The sequence below is a fragment of the Drosophila persimilis genome, unplaced genomic scaffold, assembly GCF_003286085.1.
Source record: "Drosophila persimilis strain 14011-0111.01,24,50 unplaced genomic scaffold, DperRS2 tig00000431-arrow-pilon, whole genome shotgun sequence".
Taxonomy (NCBI): domain Eukaryota; kingdom Metazoa; phylum Arthropoda; class Insecta; order Diptera; family Drosophilidae; genus Drosophila; species Drosophila persimilis.
In genome coordinates, this window is record NW_020825312.1 from 989438 (window position 1) to 1008478 (window position 19041).

General features: G+C 46.2%; 1 protein-coding gene across 3 annotated transcripts; it reads right to left on the bottom strand.

Annotated features, from left to right (window-relative positions):
- Positions 1 to 5762: 5762 nt before the first annotated feature.
- Positions 5763 to 18731, bottom strand: LOC6595767. 3 transcript variants are annotated; one of them, XM_026989853.1, is made up of 3 exons: positions 16972 to 18731; positions 6122 to 6310; positions 5763 to 5881 (listed from the first exon to the last, which is right to left on the bottom strand). In XM_026989853.1, the coding sequence occupies exons 1-3, from the start codon at positions 18626 to 18628 to the stop codon at positions 5763 to 5765; spliced, it is 1965 nt and encodes a 654-aa protein (XP_026845654.1). In that variant the 5' UTR covers positions 18629 to 18731. The 3 variants fall into 3 exon arrangements, with proteins under 3 accessions (XP_026845654.1, XP_026845653.1, XP_026845655.1); XM_026989852.1 differs by having other exon boundaries at positions 6122 to 6373; XM_026989854.1 differs by lacking the exon at positions 6122 to 6310.
- Between the last annotated feature and the right edge of the window lie 310 nt (positions 18732 to 19041).

Below are 19041 nucleotides of genomic sequence, written 5' to 3' on the forward strand. Positions count from 1 at the left end.
TATTTAGCGCACGACTTTGTGTTCTTTATTCTCCCCCTTTCTACTTCGATTTTGCATACAATGCGCAGGGCAGATGCAGATCCCTAGAAGATGATTTGAAGATGCCGAGATCGTGATTGAAGCCCCTAAGTAGGAAGCAAACATTCGCAGTCATTAAAAGGTCTATGTACTTTATGGCACTGTAAAAAAGATCGCTGGGCAGCCAAACGAAGTTCTAAGCCAGTTAATTGAATGGTTTCCTTTCCCCAAGGATCCTTAATCGAATTGGGTCCATTGCACAGCTATACTGCACAGCTTCACTGACCGTATGATGTCTTTTCCTCATAAGCATTTGCAATCAATTTCTCACCCATACAGAGAGGCATTCAATTAAAAAAAATTTACGCATTTCTCTCCCCATTGTTTGATTTAAATGCATTATTCATAAAAATGTTATTATCACTCGTAACAAGCCTCCTTGCTACCTTGCTACCCAGCCAGAAATCTCTGACTGGCCTTTCTTTACACATAAATCATAATTATCATGCACAATTTACCTCTCACTCTGTACCCCTCGCTCCTTGGGTATTGCCATATGAATTCGAGATGAAGAAACATCTCAATGAACTTGTAATGGACAGCAATCTTCCATCTATCGCTGTTGGAACACGTTGACCCAATTTATTTCAATTCAATTCAAACAATCCTGAAGCATTTAAAGACCAGGCAGCTAGCCAGCTAGCCAGCCAGCCATAAAAAGGCAACCAAAATGGGATTTGTGAGAAAGCCCACAGAAAGAAGCAAAATGTGAGACGGTAGTCGGTTGAAAGAAGATCATAAAAAATAATTAAGAAGTTGGTACTTGACGCGATCTTGCTCTTCCAAGCGATGCTCTTTCTATGGGATCCCCTCATATGGATGGATATCCAATGAGAATGAATATCATGAATGTCTGTTCTTATTGTTCTGGGTATGAATGAAGGTTTGCCCAGCCATTCCAAGCCGTATTTTGGGTACTTTGCGGATAGTGTATCCCAAATTCGTATTGACCCAACGTTCCTTGCCATCTTCGTATTTCCATTACTTGGACCATGGTTATTTAATCAATGGGGGCTCAGTTGCGTGCTCTCTACAGAAAAGGGAAGATACTCAAACGTGCGCTCAACCTCAGCGTCCAGAAACATCTTGACTCGACTCTGGTACATTGATCTTGATCTTGGGCCCATTACAAAATAGTGAAGAAAACCCGTTAAGATGCAAAGATAGCGAAAGAAATCAATGACCCAAAACTTTTTTTTCTTCTTTTCTGTTACTTTCTGTTTGTTTTTTTTTTTCGGGCGGTCTGCCCACATTCTGTTGTTGATTACGTCAAATGGGATTCTTTCATTTCGTTTACGCGCAGAGTCAACTCCTATATTGGGGCTACAATCTGGGCGGCTTTCGATCGCAAACTATGTAATGCATTAGCATTTCTCTGGCAGGAGGAGGAGGAGAAGCTGCAAGGGAGCAGACCAAGAGCTGCGACAAAATGTCAATGGGAAAATCTTTTTGCCAAGCCTGGACTGGCGTCTCCACTAGACGACTTACAAATAGCAGATGCCAATGCCGAAGCCAAAGCCAAAGCCGAAGCGGCAGCCACAGCCAGAGTCGATGCCAAAGGGGCCCATGTGGCCATGCAATTTAGTCAAAGGCCCTAACGGCATTTGAGCCAAATGCGTTTACGTTTACGCATCCGCTATAAACTCGTATGCCGGGTTGCCGTTTGCATTTGCCGGTTCTCTAAGCAGAGAGCCCGATACCTGGAACACTGGAGAGCTGGAGAGCTGGAGAACTGGAGAGGTGTTGGTTAGCTTGCCTCCAAGCGATCTGCGCCGAGCCAGCCGAACGCAGAACAGAACCAGTTGGCAGAGATACATATACTTATGCTATAAGCAGGAGCTTGCGACAAAACTGTGACTTCGACTTGGGCTGCGACTGCGGCTGCGGCTGCGGCTGGGGATGGGGCTGGGTCTGGGTCTGCAGCCCGACTTCCTTCAGAACGGACGAGAGAGGACAGGCGAAACGTGGTTAGAGCGATGTCTCTCCGCTCTGGGTACTGTTAATTGGATCTATACTGAGACTGCCGTCGAGTCGAGGCGAGTCGCGTCGCGTCGCGTCCGTCCCTCCCCCTTTCGGAGCTCGGAGTTGGAGTTTGGCAGTGCGTGGCGCACTTAAATAAGGTTAACTGTACTCGGAAGGCATCTCGTCTCTGGGCCTGTACACAAATTTAATTTCAACTTACGTCAACACCGCTCCAGGGCCGAGAGCAAAGCCGTGCGGTCAATGCACGCAGTACCAGTTCCTCTCTTCAAGCTTATCATCCAGCGATCGTTCAGGCACAGCTCAGGTCTCCTCCGCCAGAGCAAAAAAAAAAACCCCATCAAATCAGCAACGTGATGCTGCCCTTAGGGCCCTTGGCCAACGTCTTCTGCTCCTTGCTCTGCACTCTCTATAAAGCGGTCATAACATTTGCACCACAATAATAGCTGTAATAGTACCCGCAGCCCAGCCCCCATAGTCAGCGACTCGTCTCGTCTCGTCTCGTCTCGCCTCGCCTCGTCCCTCCCCCTCCCATGGCACATTCATTCAAGGATAATGTTACGGTTAATGGTGCGGCCAGGCAAGTAATTTAATTTACTCGTACCCATACCCGTTTCCGTGCCCCCGTGCCCATAGCGTTATTGGTAACATGCCCCAACAAACGAACAACGCGAATTATTATGACCAAAAAAAAAAAAATGTACAGCAAAGCCGGGCTAGACCATGCCAGACCCAGACACAGACATAGACACAGACACAGACAGATCCCAGATACAGATGCAGATAGAGATCCCTCATACCTCAGGCATTGGCGATCGTCAGTCGGCCAACGCTAGAGATGGTAAAGTGAGAGTCGAAGAGTGCAGTTGGCCACTTGGCTGGAACTACTGCTTGCACTACCACTGTAATTTCCACTCAGATTTGATCAGATAGGATTTTATTTGGAGGATCCCAGGAAAAGTTATGTTCCCATTTCCGGTACTTCCCTGTCTTTGGTCAAAGCTCATCTCTAACGAATTTCAGCAGCTGCCCATTCAGCTCCCTCGCCATCCTTTTGCTCCAGGCCGCATTTGATGCTTGGCCATCGTGCTTCCCTGGCTAATACCCATTATGCCATAAAGCGTTACCAAAACGCCATTAGCACGTCAGAAGGCACGCCTCTGGGCGGGCGGTGGAAAGGGGAAGGACTGGGAAGTAAAGGGAAATAAACGAATGAAGGTAGCGAGCATCGACAATCGACTGATCAAATAAATCGCAACGATAGACACATTGATAACGATGGATAATGATAATGGTAGTGGTAGTGGTAGTGGTAGTGGCTAAGATGATGATGATGGGAATAGAGGAATGGGTAAAGGAATGGTGAGGCCTGTGATGAAATTGTTGGATTCGATTTTGGCTAATTGCAGAAGTCCATCTGAAATGCCTACTTAGGGCTAATTGGTCCCCTCGGAAGCGCCGCCAAGATATGTACAAACATTTCACGCTGTGCCTGTCATGGATGTTGTAATTGATGCTGCCGCCTCCAGGGTCCTGCTACATTGTGAGCCATGTCAGGAGATGTCAACCCGCCAGCGATGGCGATGGCAACGGCGACGACGACGAAGACGACGGCCACGACCACGACCAAGACCACGACTATGACTATGACTATGACGACGAGGACGGCAAATCTAACAACTTTGATTGACTTGTGATTTGAAGGCGCGCCTAATTGAAGCGAGGCGGCTGCAAAAGAGAGAAGCAGATTCTGGGACTGGACCCTGCCACTGGACTCCAGCTTGTGGCATCACTGAAAAAAATCCATATGTGGAATCATCCTCGTAGGCACTGGAGAGCTTGAGGCACAGTTTAGGAATAACTCGTTAATTTTCACTCAGAATGTGACGAAACATAGAGTTGAATATTGTTCTGCAAAATTCTTTCGTACATATGTACATATTATGTTTGTAGTCTCAACTTCATATACCTTTTCTCCAAGTGCATTCAGCTAGGACAGCTCCTTGTGTTGACTGTTCTGGTAAAATGTTCGTGAGAAATGTCATTAATACGAACGATGTGACTGCCTGGAGATGTGGATGTGAACGTTGCCATCCTTTCCTATTCCAGTCTCGCACCCCCTGCTATCCCCTCGCCTTCTTCTTCTTCACCGCATTGTTGCACTTAATTAATGTGAGGATGAAGAGACTCCTTCCTCCATGTCCACCATCCACCATCCGCCTCCCAGTGTTTTGCTGTACACGCCCTCGGCATGCATTTGTGGTACTCCCTGGACGTGGATCTGGGTCTGGATCTGGACATGGTCTGGACATAGACCTAGACCATTTGCCATATATGGGGTCAAGTCATCAGAGGCGTCGTCGTGTCTTGCAATGGGAATTGCTCTATACTCGCACAGTACTTAGAAGCAGGCGATAATGGTCGAACGTTTATCTACGATAACATTTCGAAACAACGACGATGGGCAGCCGCCCATTGCCTTGCACCCAATCTCAATCGGAGAGGCGTTAACAAATTATTTGAAACATGCAGCGCCGCGTTGGCATCCAATAATCCCCCTTTCACCCTCTCTGCCACTGGTCCATCTGGTCCATCTGTTCCACTGTTCCAGGAGGCGTTAATAGGCATTGCAATGCCAATAATTTGCAATTATACTTAATTGTAATTGTAATCGTTATTGCTGATGATGCTGATGTTCCTGTGTGGTAATTGAGAGTGCGGCAAGATGTTCTTCTTTTTTGTATTTTTTTTTTCTTTTCTTTTATTGAGATTGGTTTGTTCATCGTGTGTATTGAGTGTGTGCGTATGTGAGAGTGCGTGTGTGTGTATGGTGTGTGGTATATGTATCTGTGTATGCCTGTGCTCGGGGCCATTGCTATATGTATGTACAACATTTTCGTGTTTGCTTAACCGATCGTTTTACTTGGCTAGACAAATGTTTATTAAGCTTATTACTTACTGTAGTATGGATATGGACAGAGGCATATATGTAATTTCTATAAAAACGAATATTGAATGCAAAGGATTCATCTTATGTAGCTCGAAATTTCAAGATACTTTTACTCCCATTTAATTTTCTTTATTAACATTCGTTCACATTTGATTTTAAACACAAAAAATATTTACCTCCGCGATCTTGAGCTTATTAATATTTTAATATCAGAGCAGCTTAAGCGCTGGACAATAAAACAAAAAAAAAAAAAATTCGACCTTCTGCTTTTCAAATCATCTAATGAAAGGATATAATTCTTAAGACTACCATATTTCGATGGACCTCTCGTGCAATCATATCGCAACTAAAACTATTGTGTAAAATATAACCAGTGTAGATGGTTCATATCTCTTAACTAGGACTACACATTGCAGTTCTATTGCCTCGGCTTCCACTTGTCCCTCTCTCTGAACCCGCTAGAATATATCAAAATTCCTGGGTACAAGATGAGCTTGAATCTTAGATCACTATTTAATTATACATACAAAGTCGTGTGTAGTTAATCCTTCGTATCGCATAACTTTTCTTACTTTCGAAGAGCTTAGCAGTTATGACAAAAAAATGTTACACTATTCGAAATGATACATTAATATCATTTCGCTTATTGCTGCTCCTTGGGAGCCGTAACTTAATATTACGGGAAAAAAAATACTCAGTTCCAGTGTTCTCGATACTTTTCGATACTCTCTCGAATACTCCGATTCCTTCGATACTAGTAAAGGATACCGGGATGGACGGCTCCGCTGCGTTGGAAGTAAACATTCGGATTGGTGCTCAACGTCGGCTCCAGCGTCGTGTACAGATTCGTTTCGTCGGGTCGTATGAACATGCCTATATCAGATAAATTGATATTCAAAATTGTAGATACTGTTGGTTCTTATGGGGAATGGGGAGTCTTATGAAGTATAGGACTGATAGCTGATAGATATCCTTAGAATGCGAAAAGGCTCAAAAGGATCTTACGCAATATTATAAATGATAGATTTTTAGGGAGAGACATATAGACATATATGTATGTAAGTATTATTTCCTGATATCAGATATTCTAATACATATGTGTGAATAAATTACCTGGCGCATAGCGCAACGTTTTGGCCAATTGCGCCGCTTGTGTCATGGAGGTTAGGGAGTTGCCCAACTGTTTGAGGGTCAACGGCGTGAGCGTGGGCGGTGCAGCTTGCTGTGGTGGCGGTGGTTGCGGTGGCAGTGGTGGTGGTGGTGCGGGTGGATAATAACAGAACGGGTGCGGGCTCAAATGTGCTGGAAAATAGTGATACATACGTGTATAGCTCGGCGGTGCGGCGGTGACCAAAGCAACCCGATCTGGTGGGGTGTGGTGTCGTGTGGTGATCAGAGGTGGTGGTTTTTGTGGTTCGTGGTGTGTGGGTGCATGTGTGATTGAAAGTCCCCAGAGTCCAGAGTACAGTGACCAGTGGCCAGTGACCAGAGACCAGAGCCCAGAGCCGTGTGTAAAGTTTACCAAACCAATAACGAAACCAGTTGTGACCCACACGCACAGAGATAGAGCCACAGAGATATTGATTTTATGTATAGGACAAATATATGTACATACAGTAATTATTGGATTGCGGCAGACAATTTTTGACAATAAATGTAAATTCAATTAAATTTCAAAAAGGTACGAATACCGGAAGAGACAAGCCAACCCGAAAAAAGCAGTTCCAAATGATTGATGAATATAATAATAATGAAAAAAATATTACAAAAACAACAACCATGAATAGATTATGTAATGACATATGCAATGGTGTGGTGTGGTGTGTGTGTGTGTGTGTGTGTGTGTGTGTGTGTCGTGAGCGTGTCGAGAATATATTTCAATCATTATATTGACAAGGTTTCGGAGATGGAGAATGATAGGAAGATGGTATCGAAAGAGTTTTACGATAGGGAGAAGTCGGAGGTTTTATGTTGTTGACGTTGCAATGATGATGAAATGTTTTTTGTTATTGTTTTTGGGTTCGTTGTAGACGTAGATTTTCGTGTTGGTTGCGGTTGATTTTGTGATGATACGAGTATATATGGATATGGATGAGATGACAAGTAAAAAAATAAATAAACAAATAAATATAATATATATATATAGGTATATTTTTGTTAATTTTAAGATCTTAAATCCTATATGCGTATAAAAACGAATGTACATATATGTATATGTACATGTGTATAATGGTAGATAAATCAGTGAAGATGTCACAACTTTTGCCTGGGCCAGTCATAATTGGCCTGACCCACAGCTCGGAAACAGATGTCCCCAATTCATGGAAATTACACTGCCATATTTCACACTTTTGCCGGCCAATTTATGGCGATCTTAATGATGCCAAACAATCCCATCTCCCATCTGCCATGTGGGACATCTCCCATGTCCGTGGGTTACCTTTGGCCCCAGCGCACAACACCCTCAAGCCATAGAGAAAGTTTCGCTCCGAACTGTATTTAACTCGGGCTATGGCTATACTCATTGAGTGCGTTCCCATTTATGGGTATTTGGTAAAAAGCAAAAACCCGAGCGATGTTCATTGGGATCTTAATGGGTTTGTGTTGGATTTGCAAAAGCTTTTTTAGTTCGTTTCGATATATTGGGTTGTGTGATGTGACCTTCATTATCCCATTATCTTTATGGGGTTAATAAATGTTTGCTATTTCGAAACAGATCGGAGTATAGATGGGAATATTTTGAGAAGTGATTGAACTATTTAGGAATGGATCTAGAGCAGTAGATGATTCAAGTGAAAAATATTTAACGAGCACAACATTTTTTTTACTAAGCATTTTATGAACCTTTTGAAACTGAAGATATTTTTTGTGGGTCATATCTTGGACCTTTTTAAATTGCATGATCTATGGTATATGTATGTATGTATTTCTATAGACAACTCGAAGTCCATTTTGCCTTAAGATAAACCCATTCCAGGCCAGGCCTAATTGCTGTGCTATTTATAAATCATGTACTCAACCAACTTTTTAAAGTTCTTCGGCCATCGCGGGCCACAATCATGAACTGGGCTTATCATTAGCCGAGCTCTTTATTCATATGTATTCATATTCATGTAAGGCTGCAAAGCTTGCAGCTGGCAAAGTCTAACAAATGTAAGCCAATCATCCAACTGCTCTCTGACCGGTAGCTGGGCTGTGGCTGCCTGTAAATTATGATTATTATCATTATATTATTATTACTATTACATACTCGTATGTGTATTATTTTACTTTTCAGCAGCTCTGTGAGCTAACTGAATCTTAGCTGAAACTGTGTTAATGGCCAACAGAAAGAGAGGGGGGAATGAGCCAAAAACAAGGCTGGAAAAGCGGTTGAAAAGAGGAACACTCCAGGTCTAAGGCTGCTGCTGCTGCTGAACTCTTGACAGTGTTAAATGCAACAGTTACACACATGCTAGCCCCCGTCCGTGGCACGACCCCTCTACTACCACTACCCTCGTTTCGTGTGGCACTTTCCTAGTCGCGGCCGCGGCCGCGGTCTTGGTCTTGGTCTCGCTTTGCGGTCTTGCTTTTCTAATTAACTTAGAACAAATACTGCAATTAAGCTCGCTTGTTTTTGCTCGCCTGCCTCGGCGGCTGCTGCCTCGAATGTGGAATTATGTGTCAGAAAATGAAAATGCATGTGTCGGCATCTGCATCTGTATCTACATCTGCATCTGTGGTCTGTATGTGTATGCTGTATCTGTGTGCACGCTTTGGCGTTTTGCGCAAAAAAGAAACTAGTTTCCAGACAGCAGCCGCCAGCGCCGTCAGCTGAAGCGGCAAATTTGGCTTAATTCCATTTAGCTGGGGGAAAAGTTTCTTTCTTTTTCCCTCACAGTCTTGGCCCCGTAGCTTCTGATTTTAGCAGTCTGTCGGCTCATTCGTTGATTTGGCCATTATGGATTATGCTCGCCTGCATTAAGTACCCCTCATATTCGCTTCATGCCACCACTGCCCCCGGATATTCCACTGTCGGCCAACGAAATGAAACGAAACGAAAAACGTTAATTAAGTGCAAATATGTATGACCAGGCCCGGACCCAGGCCTGGACCCAGGCCTAGGCTCTACTGCGGTACAGCCGGCATCCGTGTGTGTGTGTGCGTGTTCCGCTCTTTGTATCTGTCTCTGTGGTAGTGTCAGTATGTCAGTGTGTGCGCGAATGTGTGGGCGGACATGGATCGGGAAAACCATAGATTCTTAGGGATGACAGAAGACGTGACTGTGAATTTAAATTTTAATATACCACGGGAAATGGGGGGAAAGAAGAGGAAATGCTGGGAAAACATTTGTGACGAATATTTCGAATAAAATTGAGCGTGATGCATATTAGAAATCGGTTAATTGGGTCTGAAGTATTTTCCCTTTTAGAATTTAACCTGCAGAAAGTCAAAAAATCATTATTCAAGGAACAATTTCTTATAAATATTTCATTCTTGCATGCTGTATAAATTCTATGTATAATTTATTCCCATTTAAAGTGAGACAATTTATTCCCTCATTATTTGCTCCCTTCGGATTCCTCACTTTTTCCGTTTTTACTTTTCCCCACTTGCATTTAATTATTTCCCCTTTCTTGCTTTCTTTCGTTCTTTCTTTCGTTCGTTCTGCGACTGGAAATGTTCATTAAAATTGCCCATCTCTAAGTAAAAGCCAGCGCCTGAGACGCCGACTCCCTGAGCCACGTTTTGCATTTTGCAGTTTGCAGTTTGTCGGCTTACCCCTGCTACACCTCTCCCTTTCCCTTTCCCTCCCCCTCGCAGCGACCAGGCTAAGGCCCAGTATCTTCTATCTCCTGGCTGGCAACAAGCTAAAGTTAAACCAACTGCCGCACGTTGACTGATTGCTACGTGCAGATTGTCATTGTTCGCCTTTGTTGCTGCTGCTGCTGCTGCTGCTGCTCTTGCTCTTGCTGTTGTTGCAATTGTTGCTGTTGTTCTTACCACAGCAAAGTATCTTTTTGTAGCTGTTGCTTGTTGCTACATACTTTGCAGACTTGAGTAATTTCTTTGGCGAGCGTCGAGTCGCTTTTTTTCCTTATTGGCTCCGTCCTAGACTCTTTCTTTCTCTCTTTCTCTGCCCCCAACGAGTAGTTGCAGCAGCAGCAGCAGCAGCAGCTCCGAGACTGCTGCTCTTGTCTGGGGTCTTTGAGAGTGAGTTGCCAGATGTTGTGATATCACGAAGCAGCATTATAACTAATTGGCCACGTTCGTTCTATGCCATCTCCCTCTCCCTCTTACTCCCTACCTTTTCCTCCCCCTGGCTCAGAGTTCATTGTCATGCGCGCGGCAGCGGCCGAGCGGTTTTTCCCTCCCATCTGGAGGCGGAAGAAAAGCATTTTTCACATGGCCACAACCGTTGGCAATTTGCATATTTCGGCTAAGGGCGTATGACCTTCAAATTGCTACAATTCAATTTACATTCAAAGCGGCTAAGAGTGCTTCACTGTGAGATGTGCTAAGATATCCTATACGTAGGTCCAAGTCCAAGATTTTTGCTATGCAGTCTTGCATCTTCAATAGAATAGAATAGAATATAATATAATAGAATATATTAGAATAGAGGATAGCATAAATCTTCGATCTGGCTTTATTGTTCAGTTTCGGATTTTACTATCTCCACTGATTTACGGCAGTGTCTTGGCACTTAACACTTAAGACCTTTAAATCAATCACTCGCTTAGAACCGAACCGAATCGGACCCTTCTCCAGTTCCCCCCACCCCACTTCTACTTTGCATCCCTGGCACTTCAATGAGCCACTCAGGAAGATACCGTAAGAGCAGCACCCAGGGAAGAGCTACACTCTTGGCCAATTTGGCGTAATAATTTTAACGTACGAGTATGTGCAGTTGGCGCACGGCTCACTTCCCACATCCCACACCCCACACACCACTCTCCCTCTACACTCGCCTGTCCCGACCTGGACGGACTGGTCTGACTTGCTTCGAGCTGGGAAGTTAGCGGAGAGCTGGGTGGTTGGCTTTTCCGCTTTCGGTTTCATTGCCGCAATTCGGAACTGGTTATCGATTACGTTGCTCTATGCTGGATGCTGGATGCTAGATGCTAGATGCTGGCTGCTGGCACTTCTAGGCAAAACTTAAATATCATCGCTTCTGCGTCCAGTATCCAGTATCCAGTATCCAACTGTCGGGTCTGGCTCCGACTGCCTGACTGCGGCTCTTATTGCAAACCGCTATAATTTTGTGGTAATATACAGTGACGCTCGTTTCAAGCACGTGCTGGCAGCGTTTACCCAACTCATATATTAGGCACCATACACAGACGCGGACACAGAGACTGGAGTTGGATACGATACGATACGATACTCAACGACACGTACTTCACAGATTTGTACATTACGCCATCTTCATCATCATTATCATCATCATCATCATCAGCATGCTGATGATGCAGCATCGCATCGTCATCACAATCGTTGTCAAGTTTTCTGTTCTGTTCTGCTCTGCTCTGCTCTGCTCTGCTCTGTTCCTTTGTTTTTCTTGGTTTTTCAATTTCAAGTTCGTTGCCTCAGTCTTTGGTCTTGGCTTGAAGTGGTCTTAGAACAATTGAGGCTAATCGAATCTTTTTTTGTGTCATATTTTCGACAGCTGATGCTGGTCGAATCGTTTCAATAGCCTACAATAGCCTCAAGGCACTCCATGGATGGCTGTTGGTCTTTGAACAAAGAAAACGTTAGCAGAAATCTTCCGATTGAAATTATTATTGGTTTTTTGTTTTTTTTTCGGTTTTAAATTGAAAATTGGAACTGGTAATTGACAGCTTATCGATTCCATTCCAATTTCTTGTAAAGTTAGTTGAGAATTTCAGTTTGAAAAGCTTAGGAGTTCTTCTTCCTAGCCTTCCTGCTACCCTAGCACTTTCTCGAATCAAAACATAAGAACTATTTGATCCTTAACTTTTAGTATTCATATTATTCTTGAATGTTTTAGAACTTGCTTGCAGGAAACCTAATACTTTCCATATATGTATGTATGTACTCTTAAAAATAGAAAAGATCTTTGCAGAAAAAAACCAATACAAATCGTGGCAATCATTTATTCATTTCTCATATTCCTAATGGGCTCTCCTTGGGCCGATCATCGGTTGGCCAACGCCAACTGGTTAATGACAATGAGGCAACCTTTGTGTAAGATCCATCAATAACCCAATCAAACCTCCACCTCAAGCTTAGCCTCAGTGTTAGATCCTCAAGTTTGCGCTTGGCAAAAAGAAAAAAAAGCACAAAATGTGGAAAAAATAAGAAAAACAATCTCTGGACCGGGCACAGTTAAATGAATTGTGGCCTCCCTGGGGCGGCTTTTTATTGACAAATCCCCATCGATCGATAAACATGCAAGACAAATACTCATAGATAAAAACTTCCGCACGGCACGGCACGGGACGGGACGGGACGGCTCTCGAGTACGGCTTTAACCTTCCAAGGTCTGATCGGGTCCGCTCTGCTCTGCTCTGCTCTGCTCGATTCCATGGGTACAAGTATGAATGATTGATTTTATGGATGTGGCTGCCTGGCATAAAGTCACTCAATAAAATTACAAAAAAATGCGTCGTCGCCAGAGAACAAAGACCGCAAGGCAGATGCACAGATTGATGGGCCCGGCCCGTCTTACTGACCAACTGGCCAAATTGAGGCTTTCCCACAAGCCGAAGACGAGACACCCTAGCGGTGGCATCTCTCCACAAAAAGGGTCAATGAGTTGCGGCTCTCCTCAGCAGCGGATCTCTTTGGCCAACTTCAGGGCAGTGTATAATGATAACATCATGATCATGCAGCAACGGAAGTATCTACATAGTGCAGAGGCATGTTCGTATCTATTTTTGTGACTAGGCCTGTCATCGCGCAGCTCGTTGTCGACAGCTGCCGTTGCCCGTTGTCCGCACTCCGCAGTCCGTTGTCCGTTGTCCGTTGCCACTGCCGGAGCTGTTACAACAATGCGACTTCAATTAAAGCCAGTCCCGCAACCTTGAACTCTCGTATCATTTCGAGCGGTTTGCGCGCGTTCAAACAACGGGCGGCTCATATCGGGCCACATCGCGACAAGGCCCCACGACATCCTTTTAGGCAGAGCCAGAGCCGAGCAAAGCAAACCAGACCTGTGCGGCCTCGAGCGTAGGGCCTCTAGAGACTCGAGCTGGAGCTGGAGCTGGAGCTGGAGCTGTCAATCTGCGTTCATCGTCTCCTCGTCTTCGACTGGGAAGCCGAGGCCGCGGCTGCGGTGGCAATCATCGCGAATGCTGCTGGCTGCTGGCCTCTGACTCTGACTGCTCCCCTGCCCAGTCGCTCTTGAGACCAGTGTGTCTTGGCCAGGCCAGGCCAGGCCCTGGCCCATTCCTTGGCGTCAACGCCGTTAGCTGTCGTTTAGTTTATTGTTGCAAATTGCTCAGTGAATTATGTGCCGAACTGCTTACGACCACACACACACACTCACAGATTATAGACACCCTCAGAGAGGAAAAGACACAGATACAGAGGCAGATACATACATACATGCACACATCTAAACATCAAGGCTTAGCAGGAAATTCGATATCAAAAATTTATTAGAAATATTTTTCAAGACTTTGCGGTTTCGGCTTACGCGTATCCAGTCTCATTCTTTGAGCTTATAAATGTACAACAAGCTATGTTCTGTATCTGTCACGAGTATATTATGGTTTGTGAAAAGAATAAGAGAATTTCATTCAGTGTAAAATATGTCAGTCAGAGAACTTGGGGCTCTTTTAATTAACCAACAGTGTCATATCCACACCATACTCCTAGTGAGTATCCCTCGACCAAACGATTAAAAGGGATCAAGAAATCCTATAATAGATTTGGCCATCAATTCCACTACCAAATCAAGTTCGTTGCCCAAGTCATTTGCTCTTCAATCAGCAAAAAAAAAGAGGAAAAACTTTTGATTTTGCTCTTGCCTCATTGCCTTATGTAAATTTCTGCCGCAGCCAGCCCACATGCAGCTCCACTTTTTTTTCTTTCTTTGCCCTTAATCAAGCCGGAACCCTTGCCGTCTCTCGTCCGTGCCTTTGGCTCACTTCACTCAACTGGGACGGGGACTGGGATGGGGACTGGGACTGGGATGGGGACTGGGACTGGGATGGGGACTGGGACTGGGACTGGCACTCGCACTCCGCTCGACTGAAGTCGAAGAGTCAACCCACACACATGTTTGGGGATCGGATCGGATCCGATCGGATCGGGTTTGGCTATGGGCTGGTGCTAGTGCTGGGACCTGGGACCTGGGGTCTGGGGGTCTGGAGTACGAGTACGATAATAGCAGCGATTGCTGGCAGCTCAGCTCTTGGCTGATGTTTGCTCCGTTTGCTTGTTAAGCTCTGTGCCAACTTTGATTTTCTGTACTTTGTGTGTCTCCAGACATTTGTCTTTTGGTCTTAAGGTTTCTGCCTGTGGCTGTTGTTTCTTTCGCTGTTGCTGTTGTTGTTGTTGTTGCTGTTTCTTTGGCTGTTACCCCCCTCTCAAATGCACTTTCAATTGCAGACAGTTTGACGTACGAGTATACACATACATACATACATACATACATATGTACAAATGTTTGTATGTACGCGGGTATGCAGCGAGTGCCAGGGCACTATATCTCTCATTTATCTATAAGTGTATACGTACCTACCTATATTTTGTCTGTCTTTGGCTGTCGTCTGTCGTTGCTGGCTTTCTTTATGCGCCGATAGCTGAGACGAAAACGAAGACTGAGCCGCCCCGCTCCGAATTGGTAGAGGAATCTGAGGCCCAGAGTCAGACTGAGCTGTGGCTGTGCTGTGGCTGAGGCTAAGGCTGCCCACAGGCACTTTGGGCTGACGACGAATCGTTTCGGCTGTGGGCCGTGGCTCCAGCTTCAGCTTCAGCTCCAACTGCAGCTCGAGCTTCAGCTGCATTTGGGCCCAGCTCTGGCTCTGGCTCTGGCTCTGGCCCTGTTTCTGTTTGCTTTCATGCGTGGCTCACATACAAAGACTCGGAGTCGTCGTCGTCGTCAAGTAGCTGCCATGTAAAACGCTTCCTACTTGGGCCCAGAGGCGCATTGTTATAATTTGGTAAATTATTGCAGCTTTTATACCCTTACCTAGGCAAAGGGCTTTAACTGGGATTAAAGCCACGAGAACTTGTTCTAGGACAAGGGAAATCTCTAAAAGGGAAAATAGTTTTATTAAAGCCTTTTTGGGCTACCTTGTGAAATGTTTGTGAAATGGATCAATAATTAATTTTTCACTGGAGCAATTCTGCTGTGTTTTCCACTTGAGTGGCCTGAAGTTTTCCTGGCCCCATTTCCATTGAAAATGTTTTTGCTGACTGTAATCATACATTTTTGATGTATTTGCTTTAATTAAATTACGTAAAGTGTTACATGGCTAAAGCAGGCACGGCACCCATTGATGTGCTACCCTACATTCCTCCTCAGCTCAAGCCTCTCTTTTCTTTCCACTTGCCACACACATGCGGCGCACACACAACTTTTCCTTTCATTAGAAAGCTGAAGTTTTGAAAGCCTTTTAGGGCTTTTTATTATTGTTTAGAAAAGAGACAAAAACTAATAATCATAATCATACTCATAATCGTAATAAATACAAATCCCGCAAAATATTGACACTGGCGAATCTGTAGATCGTAAATAGCCAAAAATTGCAGAGACATTTGTATTGTGCTTCTTTTCATTGGGGTTGCTCTTTGACAATCTGCCAAGCGTTTGTTTTTGGGGCCGGGTCGCGACCGTTTCCATGACACTTAACACCGCTTAATGGGCAGATGTGAAATCTGGAATCGTAAATTTCATTCCTGATGATGGCTTTATTTGCATCATCAGAAATGGCTTAAGCCACGGCACGGCACAGTGGCAGCAAAAGAAATTTAATCAAAAGACTCTGGCCACGAACTTCGCCCGTTCGTTCTCACAACGAAAACGAAAGCAGCAGCCAGACAGACAGACAGACAGAGTCAGAGTCAGAGTCGGAGATAGAGATACAGATGGAGCCAAACGAGCATAGAGATACTTAGAGATAGAGACAGATGGATAGACAGACAGACAGACAGACAGATCTCTGCATGTGAGCTCTTTCTGCACTTGGCTTACACGACGCTGCGGCGCGGCGTCGGGAAAATTAATATGCCAAACAATTACACGGCCTGGCAAAACAATTTTAAGCCCAGTTAATGCCGCCGCCGCTGCACAGTGGTTGGGCGTTAGAAAAATGCACCGCAAAGAATTTTCAGCTAGAAAAACAGAGAAAGAAAGCGCACAAATTTGCATACAAAATAGCAAAAGCAGCGGAGAAGAAGGCAGATTATGATGCCGAATAATTTATAACAAAGAAAATGACTAAAAATTGTGATTCAAAATAAACATACTATGAAACAGTACTATTAGAAGACCAACATATATGCCATGACCTTTTCCTTTTTCATATTTTGTACTTCCCATTGTGTATTCCCTTTCCAATGCCGGTGAACCACTGTGCGCCGTGGCTACCGTCTGGTGGAGCTCTTGCTGAGCTGACTTTGAAAGTTAAGACTTTTGCTTTTCTTTCTTCTTGAATGTGTGTTTTTTTATTTTTTTGTTTTTGCTTTTAGAAAGAGCGAACGTATGGATAAACATAAAAGTTCAAGAGGTTGCCAGTCCCACCCCTAGGAGCGCGTGCACATGAGGCAAGAGGCAAGAGGCAAGAAAAGAAAGTTATTACAAAACTAACAGGAACTGACTGACAGCTGCCACAAGGGGCAAAGGCAATCATCGGGGTGGGGGATGGGGGTATTGAATCCGATCTAGGTGGGGTCCAAGTGCTCGTACATTTTGACAGACTTATTGACTGGTGACCTTTTGCAGAAATTGTGACACATCCAAAGACTATGAATATGGATCTACGGTTCTATGGATATGGAGACGGACTTACCTCCACCATTGTTGGCACTGGAACAGTGCTTGGAGCTCAGGCCCTGGCCCGTATTGGAGGCGGAGTTGGGAATCCCACAGCCGCTCATCACCCCGTACTTGATAGGCTTGAAGTGGAAGAAGGAGGGCGAGTAGCCGGACCCAGCGCGACTTAGAGAGCTGAACTGCTCCTCCCGATCCTCGACGTAGAGCCCCTCCTTGCCCATGGCGGCCAGCTGCCTGCCCTTGGGCATGAACATCACCAGGAAGACGGTGGCCGAGGTGGCCACCAGTCCGAAGGCGATGCACGCGTCCTTGTGCCGCTCCGCCACGGCCAGGCCGCACAGCATCCAGCCCAGCCAGATGGGAATGGCGCCGCCGATGGCCAGGCCAATGTAGGTGGCCTCGCGGTAGTTGTCACGTATTCCGCGCGACTTGATGGCCAGCACGGCGATGAACACGATGAGGAACACGATGTAGATCAGCGAGAAGAGCAGCTCCGAGAACTGCGTCTTACACAGCGGGATCAGGACCGTACTGACCGCCGCAATTCTCGTGTAGATCTCCGGCGTTCCGTCCAGCGTGGTGTATGACGTGGGGTAGAACAGCGCCGAGTAATTCGTCTGCGAGGCCACCGTTGTGGAGAGGAATCCGCTGCCCATCACTGGCACACTGGTGGTGTACACCTCGGGCGGCTGGGTAAGCAGCCACTGACCCCCGATGGCCACCTGGATGAGAAGTGCGAAGAGCAGCAGCAGGCCCTGGTATGGTGCCGGCAGGTATACTCCCCCGTTCAGGCTGATCAGGAAGACGCACTTCACCAGGAGGGCGGCGAAGACAAGGGCGTAGGCAACACCCACCCCAAAGCGGATCGCCCCGCAGCTGAGGAGCGTGGGCTGGGCGGTAATAATGGCGCCCAGGCTGGCGCAGGCGAACAGTCCAAGCAGCAGCATCTGGCCCAGGAAGAGGTGACGTCGCGAGGGCGAGGTTCGCCAGGCCTTGAACAGCACGAATATTTCGAAGGCGGCCATCATGAGCATGGTGAGAGTGGCCAGCACCAGCACCGGCACCACCCACGGCTCCTTCCGGAGTCCGGCGAAGGGCAGGTGCGTGGACACGATGCTTGGAGGGGTACCGTGGCCATGGCCGTGGCCGTGGCTGTGTCCGTGGCCGCTACTGTTCCCCTGGCTGTCTCGGGGTGTGCTGGCGGATCGGGCTCTGGCTCCCAGACTCCTCGTGGGCGTGGACGTGGTGGAGCTGCTGCTGCTGGTGGTGCTGCTGGCCGTCAGAGTGGGCACCACGAAGAATTCCGTGGACATTTCCAGGCGGGCGGCATTCGAGACGTTGCTGCCCGGAAAGTTGAGATCCAATTGCTTTGCTGATCTTTGTGAGTGTGGAGGAATGGCTGTCGATGTGGGTGTGGATGTGGTGCTAGTGCTAGTTGTGCTTGGACTTGTGGTGGTACTCTTGGAGGTGGAGGTGGAGGTGGAGTTGCGGCTGCTCGGCTTGAGCACCTGGTAAGCATTGCGATCGCTCTCCTGGCTGGTCACGAGACGCACTCTTCGCCAGATGTTGTTCCCGTTGACACTGAGGCTGCGAGACGCCGGCGTGGTGCCGATCAACTGCAGAACCAGCAGGACCAGCAGGAGCAGCAGCTGCAGGCGGCGTCTGCTGGCCATTGAATCGTCTGCCCGTAAGCCGTAAGCCGTAACCCGCAACACTTAATCCGTAGCCCGCTTCAGATGCGGCACATCTCACTCGCGATCGCGATCGTTTCGTTTCGTTGGATTCGTTGGATTCGCTGGATTCTACTTTTCCGCGCTGCTTCTTTCGCTTCTTTCGCTCCTCGCGCTCACACGTCCGCTCGGCTCGGAGTTTCGAAGATTTTTGAAAAACCAGCTCGCTCTGCAAGTCGGACTTTGGGGCAGCTTTGTCTTGTCGTTTGAGACAAGTTTGAAGCGAACCACGCAGCCCCAAACGCGATGTTCGAGTTGCAGTTCGAACAGGTAGAGAGGGAGCAGGTAAACGAGAGTCTTAGAACGAGCGTTTTGGCCATAGCGGTACCCATAATGTGTCTTGAGTTTTTCTGTGA

What these genes read in the sequence shown, in the direction of transcription:
- LOC6595767 (XM_026989852.1), bottom strand. Translation starts at nt 18,628, where the DNA reads ATGGCCAGCAGACGCCGCCTGCAGCTGCTGCTCCTGCTGGTCCTGCTG. An exon ending in CAGTGCCAACAATGGTGGAG is followed by an intron (nt 6,374 to 16,971) that starts GTAAGTCCGTCT and finishes ACACCCCACCAG; the next exon opens with ATCGGGTTGCTTTGGTCACC. An exon ending in AACGTTGCGCTATGCGCCAG is followed by an intron (nt 5,882 to 6,121) that starts GTAATTTATTCA and finishes TATCTGATATAG; the next exon opens with GCATGTTCATACGACCCGAC.